General features: G+C 36.1%; 2 protein-coding genes across 4 annotated transcripts; both read left to right on the top strand.

Annotated features, from left to right (window-relative positions):
- Nucleotides 1-2,118: 2,118 nt before the first annotated feature.
- Nucleotides 2,119-8,873, top strand: LOC101891274 (cytochrome P450 CYP12A2-like). Its single transcript, XM_005180007.4, has 5 exons — nucleotides 2,119-2,275; nucleotides 2,339-2,733; nucleotides 7,347-7,463; nucleotides 7,581-8,034; nucleotides 8,175-8,873. The coding sequence occupies exons 1-5, from the start codon at nucleotides 2,186-2,188 to the stop codon at nucleotides 8,772-8,774; spliced, it is 1,656 nt and encodes a 551-aa protein (XP_005180064.1). The 5' UTR covers nucleotides 2,119-2,185; the 3' UTR covers nucleotides 8,775-8,873.
- Nucleotides 8,874-12,440: 3,567 nt separating this feature from the next.
- LOC101891103 (cytochrome P450 CYP12A2-like) lies at nucleotides 12,441-16,898 on the top strand. Of its 3 annotated transcripts, XM_005180006.3 has the most exons (5): nucleotides 12,441-12,560; nucleotides 12,614-12,960; nucleotides 15,600-15,716; nucleotides 15,780-16,230; nucleotides 16,285-16,898. In XM_005180006.3, exons 1-5 carry the CDS (start codon nucleotides 12,495-12,497, stop codon nucleotides 16,867-16,869), a joined length of 1,566 nt encoding a protein of 521 aa, XP_005180063.1. In that variant the 5' UTR covers nucleotides 12,441-12,494; the 3' UTR covers nucleotides 16,870-16,898. The 3 variants fall into 3 exon arrangements, with proteins under 3 accessions (XP_005180063.1, XP_058978069.1, XP_058978073.1); XM_059122086.1 differs by lacking the exon at nucleotides 15,600-15,716 and having other exon boundaries at nucleotides 15,762-16,230; XM_059122090.1 differs by lacking the exon at nucleotides 15,600-15,716.
- The last annotated feature ends 2,639 nt before the right edge of the window (nucleotides 16,899-19,537 follow it).

The following is a 19,537-nucleotide window of genomic DNA, read 5'->3' on the forward strand; positions in this document are numbered from 1 at the left end:
TAGGGTGGAGGGTATTAAAAGTTTGGCCCGGCCGAACTTAATGTTTTTTTACTTGTTTTTTCTTAATTCTTCCAAATGTTTCTACCTTAGGTTTCCTTCCCCGTGTTTTGCTGTTATTGATGATCCACATTTTGGGCACAGTGGCCAGACCGTTACCCCTATCATATTACAGCACATATGAACCACCCGCATATGGATATGTTACAGGATACCGGCCTCTTTTTGAAGATAAACTTTTGGATGCCGACTACTACGGAGAAGTATTTTACGATGACAATTTTTTCGATTATTTTATGAATGGTTTTGATTGTTAGCTGCGCAATTTGTTATTCTAATTTAGATCTTAGATAAGCTAAAGCAATTGTTATAAGATAAATATTTATTTTCTAAATTTTTACCTTTTCAATAAAATTATTTTTTATGTTACTCTAAAGTGCATATCCGAAGCAAAATACAATTTTTTTAAAGAAAGAAAATCAAGATTAGGTTCGAAATTATGGCTGGAAAGGGTTTGGTTGGATCAATGCTGATTTAATGACTGACTGATAATTTTGCACAAGGATTGAAATTGATTGCGAACGTCTGTGATAAGGCAGGAATTGTAGAAAGAGTACGGAAAATGGGAATAGGAAAGATATCTTGCATTAGGTGGATATTTTGCCTGAAGTTGGAATCGTGAAATTTTGCCTAAAGTTTTATTATCACAAGGTTAAGAAATATTTTATATTAAATTGTACGAAACAATGTACTGTAACATTAATTTTAGAATATTGTATAAATTGAGATTTTTCAAAGATTTTTGATCGATTATGGATTTTTAATTTGTTAAACGTGGAATTTTCAAAAACATTTTTAAGGTACGTCACGAGGACGTTTTGATTTTGACCATTAAATATCGATTTAATAATTGTTTTTATACCCTCCACCATAGTATGGAGGGTATATTAAGTTTGTCATTCCGTTTGTATTACCACGAAATATAAATTTTAGACCCCACAAAGCATGATCAGCACAAAATTCTATGTCGAGTTAGCGAAGTCTGTCCGTCTATCTATCTGTGGAAATCACTCTAGCTTCCGAACGAAATGAAGTAGGTTGATAAAATTTTACTCAAATGTATATTATATCTGCAGGACTTTTGGTGTTGAAAATGGGCCATGTAGGTCCACGTTTTGGTATAGCCCCGATATAACGTTACCTCCCGATATTCGACATTTTGATGATTTTAGCGACATTATTCACCGGAATTGTTTGAAATTTGGTATTTAAAGTTTGTAATGGATACTACAGTCTAAGACAGAAAAGTGTCTGTGCAGACCCAAGTCATCGTATAGCCCCCATATAACGGTACCCCCGATATTTGGTATTTTGATGATTTTAGCGACATTATTCACCGGAATAGCTTCAAATTTGGTATTTGATGTTCGTAATGGATACTACAGCCTATGACAGAAAATTGTCTATGCAGGTCCACGTTTTGGTAAACATTTTGGCCGCAGACCTTGGACATTCCAACAGGACTCAGAACCATCGAACAATAAGGTTCCTCTCTTCATTTTCAGCGCTCAATGGCCACGAAAATCTCCGGATACCAATCCGTTGGAGTATTTTGGAAAGCAAGGTTGGCACTAAAAAATACCAAAGTGTCGATCACCTTAAGCAAGCGCTTCGCCGGTAATGGTCCAAAATACCGCAGAGCAACATTCGGGCTGCGTGTGATGGTTTCATTGGTCGTTTGTAGCCCATAATTCGTGCCAAAAGTGACCACTTCGAACAAAGATAAGCTTATTCTATGCTCACCGGTAATTTCAATTTTGATTTTTAAATATTAATAATTTAATTTAGTAGTGAAATTTTAGTAGGCATTTTGCACTGATTCTATATTTTTGACCAAAAATAATGTAAACGCCATTGGCAATCTCTACCCACAAAATACATTTTAATTCCTTAGGGGGAGAGAGTAAACGAATTACTTTTCTCTCAGAGAAATTAGTGGCACATAATTTTAAACAATGGTGATCACATAAATCTAATTGTTTAGTATAATGCGCGTTCTTAAGTATACATGTACCGAGAGATAGCCCACAAACCGCTTTTTCGGAGCACATATTGGCACTGGCATTTGCTTTGTTTTCACGACGATGTTGCAGTTTACATTTGCCCGTGACGCAGATAGCTTGGCGAAATGTTGATATTAAAAAGCGGCAATGCTGCAAGTTTTTCGAAAAATTCAATTTTAAGAGTGAATTTAATCTCTTATAAAATACGAAATAAAGTGAGTGATGTCAACAAATAATGATGTGAAATGAATTTCAAATAATCAACAACTATTTCGTAGTTTCTGTCTCTGCCGGGTGCATTGCAGTTTGTCTTCACGGCAACGCGAACGTGTTCAACTTTATCGGATGAATGGAAAGATGCTAAAGCTTTCGAAGACATCCCAAAAATTGGCGCTTGGAAACTATTACGAAATTTTCTTCCTGGCGGCAAATATAGAAATCTTGATTCAGCCCAGTTGATGTTGGCATTCAAGGAGGATTTGGGTCCAATTGGTCTGGTCAAAGGTGTATTTGGCAAAGCAGATGCGGTACTCTGCCACAGTCCTCAGGATTTTGAAAAAGTCTATCGCAATGAAGGCGTGTGGCCAACAAGACCCGGCATGACGGTGTTATACCATTATCGTAATGTTTTACGTCCAGAGATTTTTCAAGGCGTCGAAGGATTGTCGGGAACGTAAGTTGAACTATTTAATAGTTTTATTTTGTTTAATATTTCTAAAAATACCCATGTACTAATTATTATGTATAAGATTAAAGGTGAGAACATTTAAAATGCATTTTTGGCTGGCATATGTCATCAGCTGACAAAGGAGCGTAGGGTGAACAAGTATGAATTATAGGTCAAAGTAGAACTACGTTAACCTAAGACTCCTTTGTTCTTTTACGAAGAAGCCAGTCGAAGTCGATGACTTAAGCCAGTCAAAAAAGACTTCTATGTATTCTCACCTTAAGATTCCATAAATTTACGCTTAAACTAGTAAAGAATGATACCCTACATCATTGAAGGTATTTGGTAGTAATATTTCCCGCAACCAAAAAGTTTTATTGGGAGTTCATGTGGAGTAGATCATACCAACTATGGTAAAATTTTGGTTGTATATCAAAAAATCTATTCAATTTGGGCTGATATTACATATATGGTGAGCAGTTACCGTAAAATCGGATAAAGATGTATATCGAAGCTATATCATAATCTGAATCGACTTCGATAGAATTTGGCAGAAGTATTTTCGATGTGAAGGACTTGCTTTTAGACATGTGAGGGACTTGCTTTTAGGCAGAATTCAGTCGGAAGTGCCAAAATTCAGTCCATTTGGGCTGATATTAGCCATTTGGTGCACAATAAACCTCATATCATATAAAGATATATATGGGAGCTATATCCAAATCTGAGCCGATCTTGACAAAATTTTAAACACTTAGAGATTATTGTTGTGAAGAGCATATTACATATGTGAGTGCCTTTAACACCAAATCGGATGAAACATTTATATGGGAGCTATAGCTATATCTGAACCGATTTTCGCCAAATTTGATGCACTTGTTTCTAGGATGAATTTAGTCGGAATTGCCAAAATTCAGACCATTTGGTGGGTAGATATTAGGCATTTGGAACACAATTAAAATGATATCGGGTAAAGATATATAAATAATATTTTTAATAATAAAGATATCGACGCTATTTCCTATCTGATCCGATCTCGATCAAATTTGAGCGTTATCTTGTACAAAATATCATTCTTGTGGAGTGCATATTAAGTATGTGAGGGACTTAAAACCCCAAATCTGATTAAACATATACATGGGAGCTATCGCTATATCTGAACCGATTTTCTCTAAATATAATGTACTTGCTTCTAGACAGGATTTGGTCAGATGTGCCAAAATTCAGGTCATTTGGACTGATATTGGCCATTTGGCGTGTAATTAATCGAAATAGGTTGAAGTTACATATGGGAGCTATATCTAAATTGAACCGATTCTCACCAATTTCAATAGGGTTCGTCCTTGAGTGAAACAAGTATTGTTTGGAAAATTTCATCTCAATGGCTTGGCAACCTAATTTATAATGAGTACTTTTGTAGGGAACTTGAGATCTCGAAAAATTTCTATGGAATTTATATAATTTTGTAGAAAGAGTGGAGCAAATTATCTCATCTTTATATCAGCTCCAATATTATCAAAAATATTAGAACGTGCGAAGCTTGCAGAAAATTACTTTTTAATGTTATGGCTTTCATGAGGGAGGAATAGGATATTTTCTTTTAAAATTTCTGAACTTTTTTTAGGAATGAGTAGAATATTATATCCAATTTTATGCAGAATCTAAGATTGGCAGAAATATTACGATGTTCAAAGTTGTAAGGAAATTATTTCGCGATCTTTGAGGGTTATTAATATCTAAAATTATTGAGTCCGTGTTAGGAAGTGCACAGGCATTTTCGAATTTCAAATTTGGTAAAAATATTGCGTGATATCTTTCGCATCAGCTGGCCTGGAAAGACGGACGGACAAAGGTACCCAGTAAAAGTTGTATGAATTGAATATCCTTTTAAAAGGCATAGCTCTGAGCGTGTTCACTATCAACTTGAATTCTACTCTAGCCAGGTACTTTTTGAGTTGGAATACTCTTATTTTATTTGGAACTATTTGTTTTTTTTTTTTTAACACAGCGGAAAAGAAAAAAAAAAGAAAATTGAAAATAATGATTGAATCCATTTCGGGATAGACAACAAAGAAAAGTAGGCAAAGTTCCAAATAAGCAAAATCAGTCACGATACTCGTTATCTAAGTCAATTTTAGATATTTTCATTGACTCCAATGCATGGCAAAGACCTCACAAAACGTTCTTTGTCCACTGTTTAGCTGTGTTTGTATATTTGAGTTGAAGTAATTAAATACTTACCCAAATAATAAAGACAATTGTGAGTAATGTTCAAGAAATTAATTTTAAAATGACTTAATGACATGATAATACATCTTAAAATAAATAATTTAGGAAAAGATTACATATCATTAACTTAAGATAATATAGATTTTGATAAATATATTTTCGTCTTGGAGACTCATCCACTTCAGTAAGGTTTATATGATCACAATGTTAATAAATCAGCTGTTCTCAACTTATCTCTTTTAATGCCTTACTCACCTAACTCGGAATTAACCAGCAATATACCATTATATGAAAAACGTTCGTAAGTGTGGAGAATAAGTTCAGCTGAGCCGATCTTTATACTCTCCACCATTGGGTAAAGAAAACATTTGTATATAAAAGTATCTGAATTCAAACGTGTTCCACTTTAAACTACTAACACCAGTAAGACCGTTTGGATAAGGCTGTTAAACTTTTTAAAAAACCATAACCGGAAACCTCTATAGACAATTTTATAATTCAAGGATTGTCATCTGTCAAATCTACAAAATACCAAATTTGAAAAAATTTCGATAGTAAATGTGACTAGGATTATTAAAATACCGAATATCGGAAAATGTGGACCTAAATATTCAATTTCTGCCGCCGCAGCTAGAACCCATTATGAACTACAAAAACCAATTTTTAGACAAATCCGTGTGCAAAAATACCCGGAGCTACCATAATGTGAGGACTATACGCAAACGTGGACCTATTAGGGCGAGATGAAAAAACTGCAACCAACTTCAGGCTGCTGTCATTTCCAAGCCACTCGTCCGGCAGCTGTTAAAATTATTAAAGTGACAGCATTTTGGTGCGAATTTTTCAGAAAAAAAAGTTATTCGTGGTGGAATTCAAGCGTGAAGTGTGATTTCTTTATATTTGGCTGGAAAACCACAAGTGGCTATCGTTAGAGCACTCCAGCATTTAAATATGTCTCGTACCATCGCTCGTTACCGTCATACTGGTAGCATAGCCCGACGTCAAGGACGTGGATGGAAGAAAACAACAACATCAGCAGAAATGGTTCGAAAAGTAAAGAAGCGACTTGGTCGAAACCCGCGTCGCAGAGACCGAAAAATGGCTCGTGAGCTGAACATATCGAAATATTCGATTCGGCAAATATTGAAAAACTTACACAGCAAAAGGAATAAAATAGACTTAAAAGAGCTAAGAAGTTGCTTCGCTTGGCCAAAAGTGGTGAACTGCCGAATTTGGTTTTCCCCGATGAGAAAACATTCGTTGTACAGCAGTTTGCAAACAAACAAAATGATCGTGTTTACTTGCCAAAGAGGTCAGTTGAAAATGTACACCTTAGTTGGCCACCAGAACTCAAGCGCCGGCCATGGTGATGTGGGCCGCCATAACAGCCGGTGGTCGCTCTCCGCTCGTATTATTCGACTGTGGCACCAGAATATATGCCTAATATTATCGCGAAAATGTTCTGGAGGTTGTAAAAAAGCCTTGGCCACGCAAACATTTTGGCCGCAGACCTTGGACACTCCCAGAGGACTCAGCACCATCGCACTCAGCACGCGCCTCCCAAGAATGGTTACAAAATTAGGTTCCTCGCTTCATTTCCAGCGTACGATGGCCACCAAAAATCTCCGGATACCAATCCGTTGGACTATTGTGTCTGGAGTATTTTGGAAAGCAAGGTTTGCACTAAAAAACACCAAAGTGTCGATCACATCAAGCAAGCGCTTCGCCGGGAATGGGCCAAAATACCGCAGAGCAACATTCGGGCAGCGTGTGAAGGTTTCATTGGCCGTTTGAAAGCCATAATTTGTGCCAAAGGTGACCAATTCAAACAAATCTGACCTTATTCAAAAATTTGATGTTATTTCCGACATTTTTTGCTTTCATTCAAAAACATTTAAAAAATGTAAAAATTATGGCGTTTGACTTTGTTGCAGTTTTTTATCTCACCTTGTATATATGAAAGTTCTTTGAATTTTACGCACCTAAAGTACATCTCAGTAAACTTTTATCGTTTCATTCGGAAGCTAGAGTTATTTACACAGACGGACAGACAAACATTGATAAATCGACATCGAATTTCATGTGAATACTTTGTGGGGTCTAAAATGCTTATTTCGAGAAATCACAAACGGAATGATAAGCTTAATATACCCTCTATAGTATAGTAGAAAGGATTAAAAAGGTCTCTTCTTATTACCGAGCAATTAGCTACGTCCGATAAAAAAATTGTTTATAATGGAAGTTTTGGTCGGATAATGGTGGGCATTTCATTATGTCCATAACTTATACAAAGTAAAAACAACAAATTCTTTATCCATCGCCCCTATTTCTAGGTAGACTTTCCACCCAAATAATATTATTTTAATATTTTAAAAATTCAATTTTATTTTCAGGCAGGGAGAGAAATGGGGAAATTTTAGAACAGTTGTCAATCCCATATTGATGCAACCAAGGAATGTTCGTGTCTATTTTCATAAAATGTCCCAGGTCAATAGAGAATTTATTGAAAGGTATGTTGGAACATACAAAAAGTTATGACTTAGCGTAGGTTTAATTTTGAAGGTCCTCTTTCCGACAAAAAGTTTTACAAGGGTTTCATATTTATAAATTATTATTTCAATTTTCAGAATTCAACAAATTCGCGATCCTCAAACCCATGAGGTTCCTGAAAATTTCGAAGAAGAAATTAATCGTTGGACCTTAGAATCGGTATCAGTTGTGGCATTGGACAAACAGCTGGGTCTGATAAGCAAGCACCGTGATAATCCACAAGCCAAACTTCTATTCAAATCGTTGACTGAAATGTTTGTCTATTCAATGGACTTGGAAATAAAACCGTCGATTTGGAAATATTACACAACACCAACAATGAAAAAGGCAGTGCGATCTTTGGATCAAATTACAGAGATAACAAAAGCGTATATTGAAGAGGCTATTGCACGCATTGAAAATGAATCGCAAAACGATCTATCGAACAAATCATCTGAAAGAGAGAAAAGTGTTTTGGAAAAATTGATAAATGTTGATAAACAAACCGCCATGGTAATGGCAATGGATATGTTGATGGCCGGCGTGGATACGGTAGGTGGGAATGACATTTAAAGCCTTGCTTTAAAATTTATAAATAAAACTAAATTTATTGAAAATAAATTATTTAATAAAATTAAAAACAATTCATTCAATCAATATAATTTGTAGTAATAAAATTAATTTCTTTCCAGACTACCTCAACATTTACCGGCCTCCTGCTATGTCTGGCAAAGAATCCCGACAAACAAGAAAAACTGCGCAAAGAAGTATGCAAGTTATTACCCCACAAAAATTCAGAATTCAATGAAGCTGTATTTAAAAATATGCCATATTTAAAGGCTTGCATTAAAGAATCCCTGCGCATGTATCCATTGACATTGGGTAACACCAGAGTACCAGTTAATGACATTGTGTTGAGCGGCTACAGAGTACCCAGGGGAACACAAGTCCTTATGATATCAACTTCACTGATGAGAGATGAAAACCATTATCCACGTGCCAACGAATTTCTACCCGAACGTTGGTTGAGGCCAACCGAAGCAGGAAGTCATGGTGAATGTCCAAATTTTCTGAAGCCCAGCAGCCCTTTTATTTATTTGCCTTTCGGATTTGGTTCGCGTAGTTTTATTGGCCGTCGTATTGTTGAAATGGAACTAGAAATGGGCATTGCACGTTTAATACGGAACTTTTATGTAGATTTTAAATATCCCGTGGACAATGCCTTTAGATGTGTTTTGATAAATGTTCCGAATATTCCATTGAAATTTCAATTTACAGATGTCGAGAATTAGCAAGAAATTTTGTAAAATTGTATAAAACTAATTTATTTGTAAGTAATAAAATATTACGAATTAAGACAGAGCAAAGATCTGTTGTTCGGGAGACCAACAATCCGATTGTGTAATAACGCTTATGTACAAAAAGAAAAACTAGTTAGAGTCGACTGTTAGTTAGAGTAGGCTGTCTCGACAGCTGCTTTCAGACTATGTAGACGTTTATTTATTTATTTCAGTGTGATTTTCAAAATGTTTACAGTTAAGAAGGGTAAGGGAGAAATCAAAGCAAACCCTTTGCGAAAAGGGTTCCTGAGAGAGTGGTCTCATAGAATCTACTTTTTACTTACCTAGCAAAAAGTTGGGAGCAGTATGATCCGAACCGAATTTGAATTTGAGTTCAGGGCATATGGAGAAAAACATTAAAGAATGACGTAAAGTTGGGCGAGGCTTAACAAATAAATGCTATAACACTTTTGAAGAATTTTTAGCAGGTAAAGCTGAACATTTTTGATGCTATTGCTAAACTGGTGCAATTTACGTGTGAAACTTTTTATTGGGATTGAGTTAGGGCCAGAATGTTCGTTAAAGATATTCACAGAATATTTAGAGGCTGAAACGGGATAAAAACTTAAAATTGCCTAAGAAAATCTAAGGACCTAAAATCGTAGATCTCCTGACTTTAAATCATAGCTTTTTTATGGAAAATTATTTAGGTTATATGGGTTATATAAGATGTTTTTACGACAATAAAATTAAGGATCACCAAATCATCTTATTCTCATTATACCCTCAGCCATATGGCTACAGAGGGTATATATCATTTGATACGGTCAAAACGTGCCTAGTCGAAATAACGGTTTTAGACCCTAGGTCTCTTTGGACCAAATCCGTTTCAGAACATTTGGAGTCGATCTACCGATGTCCGTCCGTCCGTCTGTCTGTCTGGCTGGTGCGCACGATAACTCTCGAAGGAAGTATCCGATTTGATCCAAACTTGGTACATCGTAATATTTTTGTCAAACTTAGATGGAGTTCGGAGATGGGCGATATCGGTCCACTCCTTCTGGTACCTCCCACACAAAATGTCAAAATTTTCAAAGAAACGAATTTATTGCTCAGAAAGAGAAAGGATAATCCAATTTTGCTCGAACTTTGCTTTGCTCTTATATTTTCATCAGTGATAGGTTAGGTGTGAAAATGGACAATATCGGTCCACTCCATCAAGTACCTCCCCCACAAATGGTCAAAATTTTGAATAATTACAACTCTTATAAAATGTGATTTAAGAGTCCGATAGTCTTTAAATTTCACACATCCTATTAATTTTATTAGACCAAGGTCTGGGGTGAAAATGGAATGTATCGGTCCACTCCTTCTGGTACCTCCCCCCAAAAGGTAGAAATTTTCAAAAAATATTTCTGCACAGAAAGAGAAACGATAATCTGATTTTGCTCTAACTTTGCAAATCCTAATATTTTCATCAGTGCTATGTCAGGTGCGAAAATGGACAATATCGGTCCACCCCATCAAGTACCTCCCCCACAAAGGGTCAAAATTTTGAATAATTACAACTCTTATAAAATGTGATGTAAGAGTCCGATTGTCTTCAAATTTCGCATATATTTTTATTAACCTAAGGTCTGGTGTTAAGAGTGAATACATCGGTCCATTCCTTTTGGTACCTCCCCCACAAAAGGTCGAAATTTTCAAAAAAAATATAAAATATATTTTTTGCACAGAAAAAGAAACGATTATCCGATTTTGCTCTAACTTTGCAAATCCTAATATTTGTGTCAGTCCCAGATCAGTGCTAAAATGGACAGTATCGGTCCACTCCATCAAGTACCTCCTCCACAAAGGGTCAACATTTTGAATAATTATAACTCTTATAAAATGTGATGTAAGGATCCGAACGTCTTCAAATTCCACACATTCCAATATTTTTATAAACCCAAGATCTGGTGTTGACATGGAATGTATCGGTCCACTCCTTCTGGTACCTCCCCCACAAAGTGTCGAAATTTTGAATATCCATGAAGCTCATAAAACGCCAAATTAACATCCGACAAAATCTGTTATAAAGGTGGTATAGATCGAACCATTTCTTCTGGTACCTCCCCCATACATAGGGTTCAAGATTTTGAAAAACAAAACACTCAAATAAAGCGAAATAAGCATTCAACTCTCTTCAAATTTCACACATACAAACATTTTTGCCAACACAAGATCTGTTGTGAAGTTGATATATATCTGCGAACCACTTCTGGTACCTCACCCACAAAGGGTCACAATTTTAAATAATTTTATCTGTCATAACTTTCGAAACAATTTAGACATTCTTTACTACTTGCTATGCTCAAATATTTCTCTCAATAAGAAGCCTGATATGATAATGAAATTTATCGGAATTTATGATTTCGCATAAAATTGCAAATAAATATCCTTTCTTGTAATTGTGCCCAATATTTCGCTCAATATTTTTTTTTTTATTTGTATCAGATGAAGTATAAAAATGGAATATTTCGGTAGGCTCTATCTGGTACATCACGCACATTTTAACATTTTCTAAAAATTATTACATTCTCATATAAAGTGAAGGAGTGTGTCGATATAATCCATACCAGTAACGTCGGAATATTTATATTATATTTTTGGGTCCGATACGAAATGGACAATATTGGTCCATTCCTTCGGGACCTGCTCCATAGAGGGCCAAACGTTTGAATAATTGTAACACTAGTCAAATATTTCGATTATTTAATCGGGTATATATCTGTCGGTAATACCGACTGATACTTTTTAACTTGTTTTTTTTTTTAAGATAATGTATTTAAGGAATCTGGAACAAAAATTTTGAATTTTTATACGATGTCAGCAAAATAAGAAATATGTTTTTGATTCTCTAGAAAGTTTACTCATCGTAATATTTCTTCTTACACAAGATCTGGTGGGAAGATGATAAATATCGGCCATCCCCTTCTGGTACCTTACCCATAAAAGGGTTAATATTTTGAATAACCAATAATAATAAGCATTCGGTTCATTCTAAACTTCACATTTTCCAATATTTCTACTGACACAAGATTTGCTGTAAAAATGGAACATGGAATAAAAAGGATTAACATAAAATACGAAATAAGTTTCCCATACTCATCACACTTCACACATCTGAATATTTCTACTTACACAAGATCTGGTGTGAAGATATCCGATATCTAGGACTGAGAAATCCGAATGTACTAAACGGGGACAGATCGACACCGGAAAGTGGATTTCGTCCAAAGGGGCTCAGAGTCTAAAACAGTTATTTGATAAAACTCATTTTGATTGCATTCCATGCTATATATACCCTCTGAAGCCTTCTTGCTGAGGGTGTAAAAATTGAAACCTTTTGTGAGGAAGCGATATTTTCCATTTCCAAACACGAAGTAGATTTAATAGAAATATGACGTTGTAAACTCAGTACGTTTTTATTCTCCTCTGACCTATTCAAACCAGCAGCACTGTGTGATACATGCATTGATGCTTGCAATGCATCACCACTGGATTGTCATAATAAATGTTAAAAAGCTATTGTCCCAATGACCCAATTTTTATGTACTCTTAAAACCGGTTCTAAGAATATTTTGTGTTCGAAAATAAATTATATTGATTAGCTTCGAAGTAAAATAATTCAATAATTAACTGTATATTGAAGAGAAACGTTTTAAATAAATTGCAGCGAGACATTTAGCTATGTTTAAAACAAATAAATATTTTGTGAAAAATAAAGGATTTCGGAAATTCTCATCGGAAGTAAAGGTAACATTTTAAATTCCTATAAAAACAATTGATTTTCAAACTTTCCAATTTAGCATCCTTCCAATCGTGCTACAGAATGGCAGAATGCAAAACCGCTGAGTGAAATGCCAACATTGAAACCACTGAAATTGCTTTGGAACTTGTTACCAGGTGGAGTATATTCTAAACTCGACACCTTCCAATTGATGTTGGCTGTTAAAAGAGACATTGGGTCAATATGTTGGCTACGCGGTGCATTTGGAAATCCCGATTTTGTTATGACACACAATCCGCAAGATTTTGAAAAGGCGTTTCGCAATGAGGGCCCTACGCCCATGAGACCTGGATTTGAGTATTTGTCCTACTATCGTAATGTAGTGAAACCGGACATATTCCAAGGCGTTGAAGGACTTTTGGGATCGTAAGTGTTGTATTTAAATGTGGTACCTATGTTCATGGTTTATCGTGTTATATTGAAATTTCGACTAAAACGAGGTTTCTTTCCGATTTGTAGGAGATTTAAGGTTGGGCCGAACATTGACACTTGGTAAAGAAGTAACTAGAAGATAAGCTGAAAAGTACATATTCCAAAGAGATTTAACTTCGATATGAGCACAACGTCTTAAGAAATTGGGAATTACCTTATATGAGTGATATGATTGTTTTCTCACAATTGAACCGATATAGTACTTCTTGAAAGTTAATGTAAGATCGCCAGAAATATAGCGATGTGTAAACTCTAGGCTGTCTCGGTGACTCATTTTTATACCCTACACCACAAGGTGGTCAAGGTATTATGTCTTTTGCATTTGTTTGTAATGGACAAAAGGAAACGAGATAGACAAATAGTTCCTTTTGATGATCGGCATAGAATCACATTCTGAGTCGATTTATGCATATCCGCCCGTCTGTCTGTCCATGTATTTTTGTAAACAAAGTGCATATCGCATTCATTGCCCGACCCCGATGAAATTTTGCACAACTCATTTCTTTGAGCCAAGGACGAACCCTATTGAAATTGGAGATAATCTGTCTAAATTAAGATAAAGGCCCCATGTATATCTTGGTCCGATTTTCTATTTATTGTGCATCAACCCAAATAGTATGAAATGCATATACGATCAAATTAAGCCTGGAAATAAGTATGCCAAATTTGATGGAATCGGTTCGGATATTGCTATGGCTCCCATATATATTGTTCATCCGATTGGATATTTTTGTCAAGGAGATTTGGCGAAATATTTCAAATAAAAAGGAAAAAATATCGAGATCGGTTCAGATTTGGATATAGCACCAATATAAACAGAGTGAGATGAAACTGCAACAATGCCAAATGCCATATTTTTACATATTTTTTTTTTAAATTTATTTGAATGAAAGCAATAAATGTTTGAAAAAGCATTAAATTTTAAAATAAGTTTAGATTTGTTCGAATTGCACGAATTATGGCCTTCAAACGGCCAATGAAACCGTCACACGCTGCCCGAATGTTGCTCTGCGGTATTTTTGCAATTCCTGGCGAAACGCTTGCTTGAGGTGATCGACACTTTGGTACTTTTTTGTGCCAACCTTGCTTTCCAAAATACTCCAGATACAATAGTCCAACGATTGGTATCCGGAGATTTTAGTGGCCATTGTGCGCTGGAAATGAAGCGAGGAACCTAATTTTGTAACAATTCTTGGTTGGCGAGTGTTAAATGCGATGGTGCTGAGTCCTGTTGGAATGTCCAAGGTCTGCGGCCAAAATTATTGCGTGCCCGAGGCTTTAGTACACCCTCCAGAATATTTTCGCGATAATATTCGGCATTTATTCTGATGTCACGGTCGATTAATACGGCTGTTATAGCGGCCCATACCATCACCATGGCCGGTGCTTGAGTTCTGGTGGCCAACCGAAGGTGCACATTTTCAACTGACCTCTTTGGCAAGTAAACACGATCATTTTGATTGTTTACAAACTGCTGGACAACGAATGTTTTCTCATCGAAGAAAACCTAATTCGGCAGTTCAACACTCTTCCCCAAGCGAAGCAACTCTTTAGCTCGCGGTGTATGTTGTTGCATTTTTGGGATTTCAATGGCTTTATCCCGAGCTCAATTTTCAATATTTGCCGAATGGAATATTGATTGCTCACGAGCCATTTTGCGGTCACTGCGATGCGGGTTTCAATCAAGTCACTTCTTTACTTTTCGCACCATTTCTGCTGATGTTGCTGTTTTCTTCCGTCCACTTTCTTGACGTCGAGCTATGCTACCAGTATCACGGTAACGAGCGATGGTACGAGACACGAAAGATTTGTTCACATTTGAATGCTGGAGTGCTCTAACGACAGCCACTTGTGATTTTCCAGCCAAATATAAAGAAATCACCCTATCACGCTTAAATAACTTTTTTTCTGGAAAATTCTCACCAAAATGCTTTTGTACGCTTGTAAACAATATAATGAGCTGTCACTAAAATAATTTTTACAGCTGTCGGGAGAGTGGCTTTCATCTCACCCTGTATAAAGCATTAAAGAAAGTCCTTCAAAATATATTCAAGACTCTAAGATTCGTGGTCAGAAAGTCCTTGCAAAACCTATTTGGAATTCCTGGAATTCTTTAAAATTCACCATTCTTTACAAAATGTCTTGCAGATCTAAGATGATTGGCCGGAAAGTCCTTGTCAAATATTTTAAAAATTTGGTGTAGAACTCCAAAATCCATGATTCTCCATCTGAAAGTTATATAAATAAATCCATGAGTCTCGCCCAGGAACTCGTAGTAAGAGATTAAAATGGCTAGAATATCTGAAAAAAAACGCATTAAATATTTGCGATTTGTGGTCAGGAAGTCTATGCAAAGCCTTTTTTAAAAATCTACAATTTTCAAGAACAGAAAGTCCTTTAATACCTATTTACCATTTTAAAGAAATCTACGATTTTTGACTGAAAATTCTTGCAAAACATTTAAAAAATGCACTATTCTTGGTATGATTAACCTATCCTCATAAACCTCCAATATTAACTACAATTCTGGTACAGGGTATCTCTTAGTCCAAAGTCTGTTCACATTTTTTTAGACAAGGAGAAAAGTGGGCCAAATTTCGATCAGTAGTGAATCCTGTTATGTTACAACCTCGAAATATATGTTTGTATTTACACAGTCTGTCCGATGTTAACAAAGAATTCATTGAAAGGTAATGTGAAAGAGAAAAAGAGCGGCATCAATGAGTATATTTAAGTATTTGTATATTTTTCAGAATTCAACAAATTCGCAATCCCCGAACTCAAGAAGTCCCAGCTACTTTTGTCGAGGAAATACATCGATGGGCCGTGGAGTCAGTGGGCGTGATAGCACTTGATCACCGACTAGACATGCTAAGCAGAAAACAGAGAGACGCCACTGCAGAACGCTTAATTGAGTCTATAATGACATTTTTCGAGTGTGCCGGAGAATTGGAATTTAAACCGACAATTTGGAAATATTACAAAACGCCTACATTTAAGAAACTCATCAAAAGTTTAGATGGAATTACAACAATAACAAAAATATTTATTGATCAAGCAGTGGAAGAAATTAAAAAGGAATGTAAAACTCCCGGCGTAGAAAACGCAAATCACAAAACAAGTGTTTTGAAGCAATTGATAAAAATTGACAAAAATATTGCCATGGTAATGGCAATGGATATGTTTTTGGCTGGTGTAGATACGGTAAGAAATTTTGAAATTAAAAACAATAGTTTTTTAATCTATCTATTTGTTTAGACCACAACATTATTTGCCGGTATACTGTTGTGTCTGGCCAAAAATCCCGAAAAACAAGAAAAATTGCGCAACGAAATTTTTCAGCTCTTACCCCAAAAAGATTCCGAATTGAGAGAAAATCACCTCAATTGTATGCCCTATTTGAGGGCGTGCCTTAAAGAGTCACTAAGATTACATCCATTAGCAGTGGGTAATGCTCGCGCCCAGGCAAATAATGTTGTACTGAGTGGTTATCGTGTACCCAAGGGATCGCTTGTTTCCATGATTCATGCCTCAATAGTGCGGGATGCTAAATATTATCCCCAACCAGATGCATTTTTACCCGAACGTTGGCTGAGACAGCCGAGGAGTGAGAACAATGTGTTGAAGAGCAAAGCACCGTTTCAATATTTGCCCTTCGGTTTTGGTCCACGTAGCTGTATTGGGCGACGAATTTCACAGCTGGAGTTAGAATTGGTCATCGTGCGTTTGATACGTAATTTCCGGGTGGAATTTATTTATTCCACCGAGAAAGCATTCCGGGGTGCCTTTATTAGTGTTCCCAACATTCCATTAAGATTTAAATTTATCGATATTGAAGAGTGAAATAAAAAACGTATCTTACTTTCAATTTGACGTTTTTCACCACACAAGTTAAATGCATGTTTAATATGAATGCTGCCGAAATATGTCGAGCGTACGAAATTTTGAAGATGAATAAATTCAACATTGATTAAATAATTTATGTTTTTTTGTGTTTAGTGTAAAAGTAGAATTGAATTGAATTTGTAATAGAAAACCAGTAAAGAAAGTCTTACAGTCGGGCGGGCCGACTTTATTTTTTATTTAATAGAGCTCAACATAACAAATAAAAATTTTTATGGGGAATTTATGAGAATTAAATCATACTAACTATGATTATACATGGTGAGATAAAAAAACCACAACAAAGTCAAACGCCATAATTTTTACATTTTTTTTAAATTTTATTAAATGAAAGCAAACAATGTCGGAAATAGCAACAAATTTTAGAATAAGTTTAGATTTGTTCGAAATGGTCACCTTTGGCACGAATTATGGCCTTCAAACGGCCAATGAAACCGTCACACGTTGCTCGAAAGTTGCTCTGCGGTATTTTGGCCCATTCCCGGCGAATCGCTTACTTGAGGTAATCGATACTTTGGTATTTTTTAGTGCCAACCTTACAAAATACTCCAAACACAATAGTTCAACGGATTGGTATCCGGAGATTTTGGTGGTCATTGTATGCTGGTAATGAAGCGAAGAATATCATTTTGTAATCATTCTTGGTGTGCTGAGTGCGATGGGCTGAGTCCTGTTGGAATGTCTAAGGGTACGGCCAAAATGTTTGCGTCTGCAAGGCTTTAATCCAACCCTCCAGAATATTTTCGCTATAATATTCGGCATTTATTTTGATGCCACGGTCGATTAATAAGAGCGGAGAGCGACCATCGTCTGTTATGGCAGCCCACACCATAACCATGGCCGGCGCTTGAGTTCTGGTGGCCAAACGAAGGTGCATATTTTCAGCTGACCTCTTTGGCAACTAAACACGTTCATTTTGTTTGTTTACAAACGAATGTTTTCTCATCGGAGAAAACCAAATTCGGCAGGAAAACCACAAGTGGCTATCGTTAGAGCACTCCAGCATTTAAATGTGAATACATCGTTTGTGTCTCGTACCATCGCTCGTTACCTTGATACTGGTAGCGTAGCCCGACACCAAGGATGTGGACGGAAGAAAACAGCAAAATCAGCAGAAATGGTTCGAAAAGTAAAGAAGCGACTTGATCGAAACCCGCGTGGCAATGGCCGAAAAATGGCTCGTGAGCTGAACATATCGCAATATTCTATTCGGCAAATATTGAAAAATGAGCTCGGGGTAAAGCCATTGAAATTCCAAAAAGTGCAAGAACTTACACCGCAAAAGAATGAAAATAGACTCAAAAGAGCTAAAGAGTTGCTTCGCTTGGCCGAAGTTGTGAACTGTCGAATTTGGTTTTCTCCGTTGAAAAAACATTCGTTGTCCAGCAGTTTGTAAACCAACAAAATTATCGTATTTCCTTTCAAAAGTTGGTTGGTGGTTGGTCGCTCTCCGCTCGTATTCATTGACCGTGGCATCAGTATAAATGCCGAGTATTATCGCGAAAATATTCTGGAGGGTGTACTAAAGTCTTGAGCACGCAAACATTTTGGCCGCTGACCTTGGACATTCCAACAGGACTTCGCACCATCGCACTCAGCACGCACCACCCAAGATTGGTTACAAAATGAGGTTCTTCGCTTTATTTCCAGAGCAAAATGGCCACCAAAATCTCCGGATACCAATCCGTAGTACAATTGTGTCTGGAGTTTTTTGGAAAGCAAGCTTGCACTAAAAAGTAGCAAAGTGTGGATCACCTCTAGCAAGCGCTTCGCCAGAAATGGGCCAAAATACCGCAAACCAGCATTCGGGCAGCGTGTGACGGTTTCATTGACCGCTTGGAGGCCATAATTCGTGCCAAACGTAACCAATTCGAACAAATCCAAACTTATTTTAAAATTTTATATAATTTCCGATATTTTTTCATTCAGTAAAATTTAAAAAAAAATGTAAAAATTATGGCGTTTGACTTTGTTGCAGGTTTTTATTTCTGCAATTAAAAAATTTGCTGTATTTGGTCCAAAGATCATAGGAGAAATGTCGTTTTTTCGAAAAAGTCTGCTTAGGAAGTCTCGATATTTAGTCATTAACAAATTCTTTAAACATCCAGGATATTTAGTTAGGAGGATCTTACAAAAACTTTTTTTTTTAAATATTTGTCTCAAATATTAGTTTTGGAAGACCCTGAAAAAGTTTAATGCTTCAAAGAGAACCGGAGAACGTTGAATACTTTTTCTTTAAATTTCTATGATATTCGATCAATTTTCAAAGGACCATGGAAGAATGAATAAAAAAGTCTAAGATGCTTGGTTGGGAAATAGTTGAGAAAATTTCTGAAGCTTTTTAAAAGGTTTTTCCTTAGAAAATGTAAGTTAGTTACTCCGATGACGCGGCATTAGTTTGAAAAAAAACGGCAAAAAAATCGTTTGTCTAGCAGGGCCTATCCAAGATATTGTCATATTGAAAATGTTTCTTAAGACACAACCTTCTTAAGAACAATTCTTATATTTTTAGGTCCACGATATTTGGTTAAAAATTCATGATTTTTTTCTTAATATTTTCATAAAAATCTACGACATTAAGTCCGCAGGTGGTAAAAGAAATAAAAAA

Source organism: Musca domestica, unplaced genomic scaffold (genome assembly GCF_030504385.1).
Source record: "Musca domestica strain aabys unplaced genomic scaffold, Musca_domestica.polishedcontigs.V.1.1 1, whole genome shotgun sequence".
Taxonomy (NCBI): domain Eukaryota; kingdom Metazoa; phylum Arthropoda; class Insecta; order Diptera; family Muscidae; genus Musca; species Musca domestica.

Bases quoted from the DNA above. Each gene is read 5' to 3' on its own strand.
- LOC101891274 (XM_005180007.4), top strand. From the start codon at position 2,186: ATGTTGATATTAAAAAGCGGCAATGCTGCAAGTTTTTCGAAAAATTCA. The intron at 7,464-7,580 runs GTATGTTGGAAC...TTCAATTTTCAG, and splicing joins AATAGAGAATTTATTGAAAG to AATTCAACAAATTCGCGATC. The intron at 8,035-8,174 runs GTAGGTGGGAAT...ATTTCTTTCCAG, and splicing joins TGATGGCCGGCGTGGATACG to ACTACCTCAACATTTACCGG.
- LOC101891103 (XM_005180006.3), top strand. From the start codon at position 12,495: ATGTTTAAAACAAATAAATATTTTGTGAAAAATAAAGGATTTCGGAAA. The intron at 15,717-15,779 runs GTAATGTGAAAG...TATATTTTTCAG, and splicing joins AACAAAGAATTCATTGAAAG to AATTCAACAAATTCGCAATC. The intron at 16,231-16,284 runs GTAAGAAATTTT...CTATTTGTTTAG, and splicing joins TTTTGGCTGGTGTAGATACG to ACCACAACATTATTTGCCGG.